The sequence below is a fragment of the Alosa alosa genome, chromosome 9 (assembly GCF_017589495.1).
Source record: "Alosa alosa isolate M-15738 ecotype Scorff River chromosome 9, AALO_Geno_1.1, whole genome shotgun sequence".
Classification (NCBI taxonomy): Eukaryota; Metazoa; Chordata; class Actinopteri; order Clupeiformes; family Clupeidae; genus Alosa; species Alosa alosa.
In genome coordinates, this window is record NC_063197.1 from 15,583,669 (window position 1) to 15,597,474 (window position 13,806).

The window sequence follows — 13,806 nt, forward strand, 5'->3', positions numbered from 1 at the left end:
ATATTTGGGGAAAGTACACGTCGATGTCGCTAGAAGGTTGCAAGTCAGACCTCTACATTACATCATCACAGACAGGTTTCTACAGGTGTTGTTGAGATGGGATTGGAGAATGTTAAGGTGTCACTAGCATACAAAAGGTTCACACGTAGGCCAAACTGATTCAGTGCTAAATAAAGGCAGTGAAACCGCCCTATAACGTAAAATGTTTATCAACATGTCACCACCCCCATTCTTCTTCCTCATAAGAATTCAGTCGTGTGTGTGTGCGTAGACATATTCAGACAATACAATTAACAGGCTAGGCTACTGCATTTATTATTAAAAACAACAATAACAACAACAACATGACAAATTATACATTAGGCCTATACACTGCTTTTTAAGCATGGTACCAAAATCAACAATTGAAGGTTAGCTGAGATTTAATCTGAACAATAAATAAAACCAGCCTACTGGATATCTGGCACTTCTAGAACAAGTACATATTGATGAATACTTAAGTGGAAACAACTGTCTTGGTAGCCTGTTGTCACTGTTCGCTGTGCCTATCCCAAATGGTGTCATACAACACTGGAATGTTAATGATTCAAGTGTAGGCTCTGTAGTTAAAGAATTTCGGCTCATCATTTCTGCTATAAAAGTCATGCAGAAAAAAAAAACATTTTATATGAAAAAAACTAAATCACATTTGCTGTCCAAAAATGTACTGAAACTTAACATGCATAAATAAGCTGGAAAAAAGACACCAAAGTTTAAGAAACAGCAGAGGATACCACAGTTTCAGAAACAGCATCAATAAAGTATTATCACTGTAATAAGAAAGTCAAGAAAAAGGCAAGCCATCATCAGAATGAATTAGCCTAGGTCTCCTGAAGTATAGGCCTATGCTAGACCTACTGTCCGCTTGCTTGGATCTTCGTTTTTTGGTGTGATGCTGGTGGTCCATTGGTACAATGGTTCCATGAGTTACTTGCTCATTAGTTACAGATTTTTTCTGTCATTTCTTTCTGTTGTTGGAAGATATAGGATAAATCTAGATTAGAAACAACATCAAAATAATCTGAACAGCTACTCACTTCAGAGTAAGGCAAATGTTCAAAAATCATCTTTTATACAATAAACATAGACAATTATCAATAAACATAATTACTTTTGTAATTTGTCTGGTCTGCACCTAAACCCAAATGTCTGCCCATGGTACAATAATCTCTAAATATCCCATTGTTCATATCCCACTCACCAGAGGCTCAAGCTCTGAGTGTTCGATGAGGCTGAACTCAGAGATGAAGAAGTAGTAGTGTTTATAGCAGGTGTTTATGTGAGCCTCTGCCCCCATACTGCAAATAACATCAAAGTGGTGGATGTACACGTGGACGAAGACTCGGAACAGTCGGCTCAAGATCTTCTTGCACACCTGCTGGAAGTTCTTTGGGAAAGGAACACCTAAACAAAGAGAATACCATGTTTACATTGGGAGGAATGCAATGAAAAACAAACAAGCAAACAAACAAACACATAAAAATAGGCTCTATGTCACATCTGTAACTGACTCCTAGATGACAATTTGTTTCAAATGTCATTTGACCACTGTGTAATTAACCTCTTTGTGACTCCACTTTGACATACATAGTCATTCACACACACACACACACACACACACACACACACACACACACACACACACACACACACACACACACACACACAAACACACACACACACACAGAACATGGAACATGACTGTCAGTCTCGATTCATTCAGTGCCAAAGCATCACAGCCCACTCATGGAATAATTTACATAACCAATCTGATGTGCTGTTGGCCTTTTGCTGGACTGACGTCAAGTGCCTCAGAGCTAACAGCAGCCTCTTGGGGCTTGACCATCAGTGATTTGCTGTGTCCACTTGTCAACTGCCATGACAAGCCTCCAACCTCCGAGGTTAATTGGAAATTCAAAAACAAAATTGTAAACGTCTCACACACACACACACACACACACACACACACACCTATTCTTGTGGGGAAGATGTCCTCGTTATTGATGAGCGTTTCGATCCAGTCCATGAGCAGGTTCATGTACATCAGCGCGGGTAGCTTGGTGGGCCTTTTGTAGTGGTCACCATCCTGCCAGCGGTACTCGTAGCGCGGGCCGCCGGACATTATAGGGCAGGTGCGCTCGGAGCAGAACTCACTGACCGTGCCATAGATGAGGTTGATGCGATTGAAGAAGTCCACCACATGCACGGCAATCCAGTCGTTGAGGCTCTCGCCCTCAGGCAGCTGAACCACTTTGCGCAGATCCAGGCCCGACTTGAGTGAGGCCTGGGCTTTCTTGTACAGCTCAAACCTCTGCGTGCCAGGCTCGAAGCGCTTCCGTGGCCTGAATGTCTTATCTTTGCTGAACACTTGCCCAAGGCAGAGGTTCATCTTGTTTTTTTGCCAAAGTAGAACAACAGGAATGTTGTGAAGAGCGCTTTCAGAAATGTTATCTCATGCTGTGGACAATGGAAGCAACAGGACCCTCCCTAAGTGGAAATAAGACACATGTTGATACATTGAAAGAAACACAGTATCACATAAACTTCAAACAATTTTGAAGTTCTATAATTTCCTTCAATGATTAATTTGCAAGTCAAGAATCAAGACAAAAGTCAAAATATGTTTGAATCACTACTGATGCCATCCATTGTTTTTTTTTCAACCTAAAAGTACCAAATAAATATAGTTTATATTTATACCAACAAAATAAAGTTTATGATATAGCTTAATATAAGGTTGTGTCTTGAGAATCAGATGGTATTCACATGTTTTAAAGGATTATAGTAGATTACCCTAAACATCTTTTCTGCGATTGTCACAAGATCTGAAATGAAATTAGGATATAACTCCAAGCACAAAAATAGAGCTGTCCAATCTACACAGGGCTTCATACGTAATTTAGTAAATTAGAGGCATGCTTTTCAGAGCTATGTGTCCATGAATACCCATGGAGTAAGCTGTTTTTATCTGTAAGCACAATATATCTTATTCCCTTCTGTCTTCTCTCTTAACCTCCTTTGTATTAGCTCACACAGAAAGCTGTGATGTGTTTATGTGTACAGAGCACATGTCAGAAACCTTAAACACATTACATTACATTACAGACCTCAGCAGAAAACAGCAAAGCAAAGAAGGCAAGGCTGAATGACAAAACAGCCGTGATGCTCTTGATATGGGCCCTTTCTGAACAGCAATTAGCTTGGAGTCTATCAGGAAGATAATGGCTACACATTAGCCTTCCCAAGGGATCAACAGCAATCAAATCGCCTCAAATGGATCTGACATTTCTGCATGGCACAGCAAATGTTAAAGAGGGAAATCATTAGATTACAATCAGGGAAAGGGATGAGAAATGTCTAATTCTTTTGAGATAGCAAATAAGCTTTAATCTGGAGGGGTGTACGTACCAGTTACCCATTTGGTACCCTTTGGACCTGTAAGATGGATAGGGTGGTATGTATAGAGCAAAGCCCCCAGTATGTGAACAAGTACTGCCTTCTAGGGCCATCAGATGGATATTAAGGAGAAAACAATCCAGATAAGATAAACAATAAACAAACTACTGTGCTGTGTGATAAGGATAAATGGCAGAGACAAAAAGATGCTATCATACAGCATCCTGGAGGAGAACTGTGACCTGACAAATTCCCCAGTTTACAGTTACTAGAGCTACATTCCCATGTGAGACCCATGTCCTGTTTTACATCGCGGCTTTCTGACACTTCCTGTGTTTGTTCTCCCATCGCCCGAGTGTCCGAAAAGCCTTAGCAAGCCTTGTTTCTCTGGGGTCTTTCAAACTCATTCAGATATTGAGAGCTCATGCATTAGGAAGTCATCAGCTGCAGACCTGCCTCAGACCAGTCATCCACAACAGCGCAAGACATGCTTGTGCAACCAAAACAAAAACTATCTGACGCATACCATATGGCAGTTCTGTCACTCATTACTGGTCAAAGGACAATGCTTTATTGCGCAGAATAATGTCTTCTCCACAAATGTATGCTATTTAAGGAATTCTCATCAGTTTCATCTACAGTCTGTCTTCCATACATTTTTGTGATGCCCTCTGTTGCACTCCACTGAAGCCTTATGGAGGAGTGACACTGTGACAGCCTCGTGAAGAGTCTTCGCCGATTCTGCAAACTCCAGATCTTGAAACTGGTCTGGAGCCGGAGGCCTGAGAATGTAGAACCTTTCTAAACAGACAGCTGATCAAACTTACTCTTTCCCCCACAATACAAATGGTTATACTCCTCTGACATACACGTTTACTGACGCTATGAGTGGGGTCAATGTTGCCGTCCTGCACCTTATAAAAACAGTCTTAGTTTGACCAACTTCTTCCTCAGTAGCATTTGTTTTAGCCATTATGTCCCTCTTGAGGTGACATCAACTTATCTGGTCACGTTCAAAAGTTGAGCTATATAGATTCTTGAAAGGTCTCATAAATCTCATTGGTTAATGAATGCTTTCATACTATTGCCTTAAAAGTGAGTCTGCAACAGATAAGCTAGTTGAGACAAAGACATCAAAGAAAGCAAGATGGAGAGAGAGAGACAGAGAGAGAGAGAGAGAGACAGAATAAAAGAGATTTTCCTACAGTACCTGGCCTGAGTCCCACTTGAATGGTTTGGAATGTTATGGCGAGTCGTGGGAAGGCTCGGGAGAATTCCTGTGTCAGTGGCTCAAATAGAACTCCCCACGAACGGGAGACTGATTTGATTTGTCCCCTCTTGTGCCTCCGGACACTCCCTCCCTTTCAGACAGCACCAGACTAAACCAGACCAGGAGGCTCCGAACTTACTCAGTGGCACACAACACAACACACCACAGCACAGCAAAGGAGGGGGAAAAAGTTAAAGACGAAGAAAAAAAGTTGTTTGGCCTTTCTTCCTGGGAATGATGTCATATCCTGATTTTGTCTGGTTGGCCCCCTTCTACCACTGTCTGTGACTGTGTGCTCTTGCGTGCATGCATGTGCATGTACGTGTGTGTGCGCGCATGTGTGTGTGTGTGTGTGTGTGTGTGTGTGTGTATGTGTGTGTGTGTGTGTGTCTTGAGAAGAACTATAAAGTTTGAGAGGAGGGGAGGGGGAGGAACTCTGAGTTGCGGGTAGTGAAACCAAGAGGCCGTCCCAGACCCTCCTTCTGCTCCTCCTTACTCATTCCCATTCTAGTGCCCCCCTCTCATCCCTCTCTCCTCTCTATCTCTCACACACACACACACACACACACACACGCACATACACACACAGAGCCCAAAGTAGACTCAGTTTTCAGTATTCTTCCCCAGGCAGAGAAAGTTATTTCCACAGGCTTCACAGGAATACTGATTAAAGCAACATGAATGTCTCGCTTGCTGCATCTCAGCACCAACACAGTGACTATTCATTATGAAAAAAAAAACACATTTCAATGTAACTGAAGATATGAGCAGTCATCATCTATTTTTCCTGTGAAATGACATCAGATAAACTCTCTAAAATCTGTCAAGAGTACATTTGTTTATCCCTTTTTTGGAACAAATATTCCGAGAACATCGAGCAACACAAACGATAAGAAAAGATAGTATCAACGTTCTGGTCACTATGGTTCAAATGACCTGCCTATTCTTCTGTATTTCTGTATGGGTTTCAGGAAGTCTCCAGCCCTGTGTCTGAGTTGAAAGTGTTTGCTGTATACCACACCTATTCACAACTGGACCAGGTGTGCACTGATAACTGCTGGCCGAACTGCAAGTGAATGGTTGTACAGTGAGATAAGAGAGTGGATGGCTGATTTCTACTGAGTACTGTAGAAATTGAATACTGGCTCCCCCAAAAATGCAGTCTTTGGGGTTACCAGAAGAATGATATCAGCAACTATGAACAAATGATCAAATAATGTTAAAATAACTAATTCCACTGAAATTAGTAACTAATTTCACGGTCATTGTAGAATTACTTCATGTCATACCTAAACATTTCACTAGATGGAGTCATTTCCTCATCACATACTTTGACTATGGCCTGCGACTTCAATGTCTGATAATCATCAACAGTTGACGAGAGTGTGTGCGTGGTAACTATAAATGGAGGCTGTTTTACGTGCTTAAGTATGTCCACAAGCAATGATGACTCCTTTCTTATGTGTATAAAAAGAGCTATATGTAGGCCTAGTTCTAACACTTTACAACGTCAGCAAGGACATAAACACTATCAAATGACGGCTGATTAGTGGCATTGAAGGCATTATTTGACTTTCCCTCATTTCAAATCATATGTTGGAGATCTGCACAAAAACACAAGCTTCGAATGCCATGATGACCCAAACAGATTAATTGCTCGCTATGCTTGGTGTGTCTTAATTACACACTTTGTTGTCCATTTACACACACACACACACACACACACACACACACACACACACACACACACACACACACACACACACACACACACACACACACACACACACACACACACACACACACACACACACACACACACACACACACACACACACACACACACACACACACACACAGGTTAGCGCTTCGGACTTGTAGCCGGAAGGTTGCCGGTTCGAACCCCGACCAGTAGGCCATGGCTGAAGTGCCCTTGAGCAAGGCAGCTCACTGCGCCGGGATTAGTGTGTGCTTCACCTCACTGTGTGTTCACTGTGTGCTGAGTGTGTTTTGCTAATTCACGGATTGGGATAAATGCAGAGACCAAATTTCCCTCACGGGATCAAATGAGTATATATACTTATACTTATACACACACAGAAAGAGAGAAAGAGAAAGAGAGAGAGAAAGAGAGAAGAGAAGAGAAGAGAAGAGAAAATTGCCTCTTTTATTTTCAATTTCTGAAGGATTAAAGGATACTATTGTCCGCACGGGTGCAGTATAATGCAAAATTAGTTCCTGCATAAAACTGTAGTCTGGTGTGTTTACCAATACAGTTTACAGTATGTTTATGGCAACAATAATACTCATACTTTAGACATGTCAATCAACACAGAGAAAAATAAAAAAAATGTTTTCTGGCTAAAATGAAAACAATACATCTTACAAATTATTGATCAGTATCAATATCAGCATCAATGCTCCTCATAGTCAAACATGGTGCTTCAATGAAAATGTAAACAAAGCTTTGTACACCTATATAAAACAAAGTATCTGGATTAAAGAAAACATTTCCTTAGTTATGTTTACTTAGTATTTATGAATGTGTTGTGTGTTGAACAAGTTTACAGTGTTGTCTGCGGGGTGTGTTACCGCCACACTCACACGCTTGCATAAGCTTTGTCTGTGTGTACACCTGTGTCGTCTTACCTTTGGTCTACTTTTTGTTTGGCTTGCTTTTATTGTGAGAAAGAAGGGCTGGGCGATATATCGATTTATTATACGGCTCATCACAATGCTAGTAGAACGCTCCATTGACTTGAATGGGATTTCCCAAAGTTCTAGCGGTAAATAAATTTATGTAATTACCGCTGCAAATATAATTACCGCTGTCAATGGCAACGGGTTTTGTGCTTCTGATCCGTCTTTCATATCACTAATGCTAAGGACTGGAACTTCATTCAAGCGTGAAAGCAGACGGTTGATCAGCTGTGTTCTAAAGAATGTTTGATTCAAGTTCAGGAGCGTGTGTTGTTGCGAACTATTTGTTTCTCAGCAAATGCCACGATGAACGGTAACAAATAGGCTAGGTTATGTAGGCTAAAGTCATATTGTGGGGAGTTTATTATTTCGTTTTGGCAAGTAGTCGCATTATAATAAAGCGGGATAATGTATAGAGCGCCCGGTCATTACTGTGAAAATAAGTCCCTTCAGGGCGGAACAAGACCCCACCGCTCTTGGCGTCGGCGTCCGGTTTCGCCCCTGTCGGGACTTATTTTCCCAGTAATGACCGGCGTTCTATACATTATCCCTTACATAAAAGATATATCGATATATTTTAAAATGCGATATGGAATTAGACCATATCGCATATATCGATATAGTTCAAATTTGCGCCGTGATCCTTGCTCCACGCAAGCTGCTGACCGGAGCTCTCTGCACTGCTGTGAAACTGCACGCTACTTTTCTCATATAAATATATTTATTTCAGAAAAAGATTGGCCTATTGTATTTTATAGGCTTTTTTTTTTTTAAGATATTTTTTTATTTAAATGTGCACCTTAAGGAGCTTTGATTTCAAAAAAGGCACTCCAGTTTTATGTGTACTCCTATTACTACTCCTATTTGACTGAACATTTCATTTTACAGCTCTAACTTTGCGGAAAAAATATCGGGATATATATCGTATATCGATATTCAACCTAAATATATAGGGCTATGACTTTTGGTCCATATCGCCCAGCCCTATGAGAAAGGTTAGTGGCATCCCAACCTGCAGAGCAGTTTTCCTGCTATCAGCATAGAAGGAAGTGAAACCAGTCGGTCAGCTCTGTCCTCCTGACTCAGTCTGGCCCCAGGCCTTCAGCCCAGCCCATTGGGTCTTTGATCGCACCTCCTGGCCACCACGTGTGCCCACCCTGGCCGATGCTTCCCATCACTCACATAGTTGAACATCAGCCACTACTCCACCTCCTACTCCATCTCGAGGGCACATTAGCGATCTTGCTGACAGGGCGATTACACATGGGGCTGGATTCCTACCTGTGCTTAACAGGTGCAAGACACAAGAGGGTTGCAATAATTCATGTTGAGATCCATCAGTTGACACAGTAACTTCTGAGGTATTTGAAACACTAAAAGAAAAGGGGGCATGCCAGGGTTCACAAAATGAGGTCCCTCCTCCTTGGGGGTGTCAGTCACACTTTTAATGCTGCACTACCTGGATACACTGGCAGTTAGGCCTCAAACTGATTCCTGGATTTTAATGCTGCACCTCCTGGATACACTGGCAGTTAGGCCTCGTACTGATTCCTATCATATTAAACCACTCACTCACTCACTCCCTCTCACCCTCGGCCTGGGTTATTATCATTAGTCATCTAAACCAAATGTCACCAAATTACGCACTAATGACCAAATTTAATAGGCTGCTCTAGGAAATGGATTATATTGGCCCTTAATATAAAGCACTGGATAAAGCTTCCACTATGACTACTTACACAAATATCACTTGGGGAATCTTTATTGAATTTGCTTATTGCAGTGCAAATTGCAGCACAGCATAATTGTTTCATACATACAATTATTGTTTCATAATGTGTGAGGTTAAAAGTTCCACATCTGCTTCAGGGTCTGCACTGTCTGCTCTGAGGAACCGGACCGATTAGTGCATTTAGGTCTATAGTTTAAAGCAGAGGAAACAGGCCTCCAAACCTCTTACCTGCTTAGGGCTATTTACAACCAGCCTAATGAGAGAGTATGGTTATGGTTATGGGATTTGGCAGAAACTTTTGTCCAAAAGAGTAATGCTGAGTTTGACATGTCATTGTCTAGTAGCCAGGAGGACTGACGGCCCACAATCAAATTAATTTCAAGGTCAAGTATTAAGGTCTAGTCAGCAATCGATCATACTCGATTTCAAGCATACAACATTCAGCAATGGTCTTCTCACGACCCACTAGCTGCCCATTCCATGAGTTCATAGAACCCCGGTCTCTGAAGGCAGCCAGCTCCGAAAACTGGAAACAAACAAAGTGGGGGCAGCCTGTCCCCCAAACAAAAACAAAACGCTGTGTGGAGTTTCTCTGGGAATACTGAGGGGAGGGGTGAACTACCTCCCTGGTGTATTTTGGTCCTTGGTTAAAATATAACATTGTTTTGGGGGAAAAGCATCTGCTAATACATTTAAATATAAACATAAATTAAGACTTCCTTCACTCACCTCACCTTTAAAGTATCCTTGTCAACCAAACTAATGTTCAGTAGGCCTACCAAAGGATGGAATGCAGGGTGTCATGAGCCACACACTGGCTTCTGAGCGGCTCCAACAATGCAGTCCAACTTCAGATATACACAGGAGAGGTGTTAAATTTCTAGTGTTATAGGTAGGGGATTTCCCACAGCAACCAATCAACAACCGAGCCTACAAGTATTACCATTCAAAACTATCAACAAAGCAACCTTGGAGGGCAACACATCCAAAGATAAACATACATTACCAACTGTATGTTGAACTTGCAAAGCACCACATTCAGTTGACATTCATTTTCAGAATTATCTGTTGAATTTCTTTATATATCAGATACAAGATGTGCACCGTTAAAAAAAAAGATTAAATCTGTACCACTGACTGTTCAAAAGAGTTATAGAATAAATTTGTTATGCATATTTCGTGTAGGCAATCTTTCAATAAATGTTCTGTTTACCTAAATAAACTCTGAATGGCTCCTGGGCTTCCTGTGTTGGCTGCCCTTTCCTGTTTCAAAGGGTTGGGTCTGTCTATGGGTCTGAGAGGCTACAAAATGTGAAGGGAAGTGGAGGCAGGGAATCACTTGTGAGAAGGAAGTGAGCTATTACGTAGGCCAACCTGTCGCGACAGTTTCCACCCCAAGTGCATCGCTTTTACTCAAGGTACGTGGCATCTTTGAAATGTAGGCTAATTATCAATTATTACGCACAAACTTGTGTTGTTGTTTAGTCCGGATTGTGGTTAAAACACCAGCCAACGTAATGTTTACAATGAGTTCGCTGCTAGATGTCACCTAAGTTAACAGGGTCTGATCAAGGTAGGCTACCAATCGTCTTCATATAAAGGATGAATAATCTTGTTCAGGTCATCTCTGAATTTGGGAACATATTTAAAACTCTGCTTTCCAAATCTCTAAGAAGGGGGGTGTGTTTGTGCGTTTGTTGATAATGCAAATAAATAACGGTAATAATTCAACATAGCGTTTCGTTCAATGTGGTTTGGCATCTCTGTGCTAGCTGTTTAACTCTAGTTTAGACATAAGCAAGCTTTTCACACCTCTTTCGAATGAGTTCACCTGTCTTCGTTTTCAGGTGCGCCAACTAGTGCAGAATTCATCTGCTGTCATCCATCATAGGCTATCGCTGCTTATGACACCGATCTTTTCTCACAGTAAAAGAGACGACACAGGGTCGAGAAAGAGGAGGGAAGCGACTGAATTGAATATACTGTAAGCAAACACTACCGGAAAAGCGCTAGCGTCACCTGTTGTAGATGGCTGCAGACCTACTTTCCTGTGTGAAATTACTCGTAACCCGCATGACCTGGATAGTTTAGAGTTTAAGTTATCTTTTAGATCGAAATGAGCTTTCACATTTTTGGCGGTGGGAACAACCACACATCATTCATCTAATTTTAACTGATGGTAAGGCAATGGCAAAGAAGTCTTGGGAACGAGATCATGAAAACAAAAGCACCCGAATGATGAGACCATAGGCTAGGTCCAAATGGTTTTGGTCCAGTAAAGAGCCAAATGCTTATTTTGATCCTAATTCTGTACAAAAGTATAAATAGTAAATAGATGACTATATAGGCTACCCCTCTTATATCCTAGAACTGTCAACTGCACCACTACACATTTCTAGTGACAAAAATGGGTCCATTATATCCAGCACATCTAAGCAAAAGCAAAGGGTGAGTTATTGGTGAATGTATAATTATGACCGCCGCTAGCGAAGCGGTCATATAGTGATTGTCAAAGTTTTTTTTTCTTCCTCATCTACTTCCTGAATTTTTGGTCAACGATACCCGGGACACCGAACCACCAGGGCACATGAAATTTGGTGGGTATGTAGCCCCACTAGACTTTTACGGAAAATGTTCGTTTGGTCCCCGGGGGCCACCTCCCCTCCGCGCTGGGCCCCCCGAAACCCAAAAAATGCAGTTTTTCCTAAATAACTACCTAAACCGTGGCACCGAGGATGAAGAAATTTTTATGGTATGGTATGTTGGTGGGTGGTTGACATGACATGGCCTTTTTTTGGTCCAATGTGTCAAAGATAGGTAAATTATAAAAAAAACTATGGTGATATTGTTCAGAAAATGCTGTTTTATATGAACATACAGAGCACCATTTTTTCACAATTTTCAGCCAAACCAGAAAAAGCTCATAGGGCATGACTGTCCCAAGCACATTTCACAAATTTTGATTTTGAATAAAAACAAGAAAATGAATTCATTTTCTGTTTATTCAATCATATATGGATAACCCAGATGCCTACTTGTGCGTCTGCTTGACTAAAAGTTCAGGCATAATATTGTGAAGCCACCCTTAACTAAAACACTTTGTCCCAGAAATGGATATCATATGGTGTGACGCCATATTACTTTTTTTAAATGGGCAATTGTCTGGAGACCATTGGGGAGTAGGGGTCCTCCTTCTTTCAGGAGGAAGAACAACACCTCAGAAGGACACTGAAAGTTACAAGGTGAGTTTTCTCTCTTCATGTTTTTAAAAAAATTAAGTATATCCGGCACTCCTGCTTCAGTTCCCTTTTGCACTGTCTTTTGGTGTGATGCATTTTACACAAAAATGGCCAAATGAAATTACTTTTCAGTAAATATTACCTTTAAAACTATATTGTCATATTGCAGTTAGCATGGTTTTAGGATGTTAGCATAAAAGCACATTGCTTAATGTCATGCTAAGTGCATTAAACCTCATATGGTGTGACCCCATATCATATAGTGTGACCGGGTTTTCTCGTCACGCCATATGATTTATTTGTCACACTATATGATAGAAACTGCATTTTCCTACATAAATGATGTTTTTTCATACATATGTTTAACTCATAATTAAGTGTAATATATATTTTGACATTTAACATGATTTAACATTTATTATTTAAGATGTGCAACTATTGCATGTATTGTGAATCACACACACATAAAACACAGAAATCACCCCCTCACTCACTCTACAGCCTTGGATACAAAAGATACATATTACATATCAATAGTCTGAGAAAATAATTTTTGGTGTTAAAGAAAACAGTAATATTAATGTTGTCTTTAGCACTATAAGTAATTGCAACAATTTAATCTGATTATAATGCAGGATATGTTTTTAAATTATCTGAATAAATTGTTGAATTTGTCTTTTAACAGATGTAAAGTGAATAAACTCGAAGGGGAACTACAAACATTCAGATTGAAGCCCACCATTGAGCAGAGAAAAACTCAGGGAACCCAAGAGCTATACAATATTTGGTGGGATTCTGTTTTACATAGTTGTGATTTCTGAAAGTGAACCTTTACATGATCTAACTGTCTTAAACTGTCTTTTGTTGCTTGTGAAATACATATAATACACATTTGTGTATTAACAGATTGTTATGTGGTGTTATTTATCATATGGCGTGACACCATATCATATGGTGTGACATCAAGAAATTATGAAAATAAAAAGGCTTTTTTGGGGTCTAAATCATACAAATCTCAATGGAACAGATGGAAAATAGGGTCAGCAAAAGTCACAAGCATTTTCTTTCTTTTATATCAAGGTTTGTCAAAATGAATATGATGTTTATTGAAAGATTGAGGACATATGCCTTACTCTGTGTATTGATGAAGAAATATACTGTAAAATGTAATAAATTTGCACAAGGAAATGCTAGATCTTGATGAAGTAATGATAGAAAATTATAATACATTGACACACATTAGAAACAAAATACCCCATTATAATTTTACACACAATAACTTTCATGTCACACCATATGACAATTTTAGTCACTACCACTACTAATTAGTGAATAAATATGAATTTCAACACAAAATCTAAAAGACCATACATATTTTTGGGAATGGAAGGGTCAGTACAACAGGACCAAGTGATTTCCATGCCTAATAT

The 13,806-nt window shown here is 40.3% G+C and overlaps 2 protein-coding genes across 6 annotated transcripts in view; one reads left to right on the forward strand and one right to left on the reverse strand.

Annotated features, from left to right (window-relative positions):
• Positions 1 to 290: 290 nt before the first annotated feature.
• Positions 291 to 5,013, reverse strand: mob3c (MOB kinase activator 3C). Of its 5 annotated transcripts, XM_048252473.1 has the most exons (5): positions 4,646 to 5,013; positions 4,091 to 4,217; positions 2,011 to 2,526; positions 1,241 to 1,443; positions 291 to 1,007 (listed from the first exon to the last, which is right to left on the reverse strand). In XM_048252473.1, the coding sequence occupies exons 3-5, from the start codon at positions 2,426 to 2,428 to the stop codon at positions 978 to 980; spliced, it is 651 nt and encodes a 216-aa protein (XP_048108430.1). In that variant the 5' UTR covers positions 2,429 to 2,526; positions 4,091 to 4,217; positions 4,646 to 5,013; the 3' UTR covers positions 291 to 977. The 5 variants fall into 5 exon arrangements, with proteins under 5 accessions (XP_048108430.1, XP_048108428.1, XP_048108429.1 ...); XM_048252471.1 differs by lacking the exon at positions 4,091 to 4,217; XM_048252472.1 differs by lacking the exon at positions 4,646 to 5,013 and having other exon boundaries at positions 4,091 to 4,636.
• A 5,523-nt stretch (positions 5,014 to 10,536) lies between these two features.
• Positions 10,537 to 13,806, forward strand: part of elovl1b (ELOVL fatty acid elongase 1b) — a 33,131-nt gene continuing 29,861 nt past the window's right edge. The window contains exon 1 of the mRNA XM_048251818.1: positions 10,537 to 10,555. The gene's annotated coding sequence lies outside the window, so the exon portion shown is untranslated. The remainder of the gene's footprint in view (positions 10,556 to 13,806) is intronic.

Coding starts and splice junctions, on each gene's coding strand:
- mob3c (XM_048252471.1), bottom strand. CDS start 2,428: ATGAACCTCTGCCTTGGGCAAGTGTTCAGCAAAGATAAGACATTCAGG. Junction 1,444..2,010: donor CATCTTCCCCACAAGAATAG/GTGTGTGTGTGT, acceptor CTCTTTGTTTAG/GTGTTCCTTTCCCAAAGAAC. Junction 1,008..1,240: donor ACTCAGAGCTTGAGCCTCTG/GTGAGTGGGATA, acceptor TTCCAACAACAG/AAAGAAATGACAGAAAAAAT.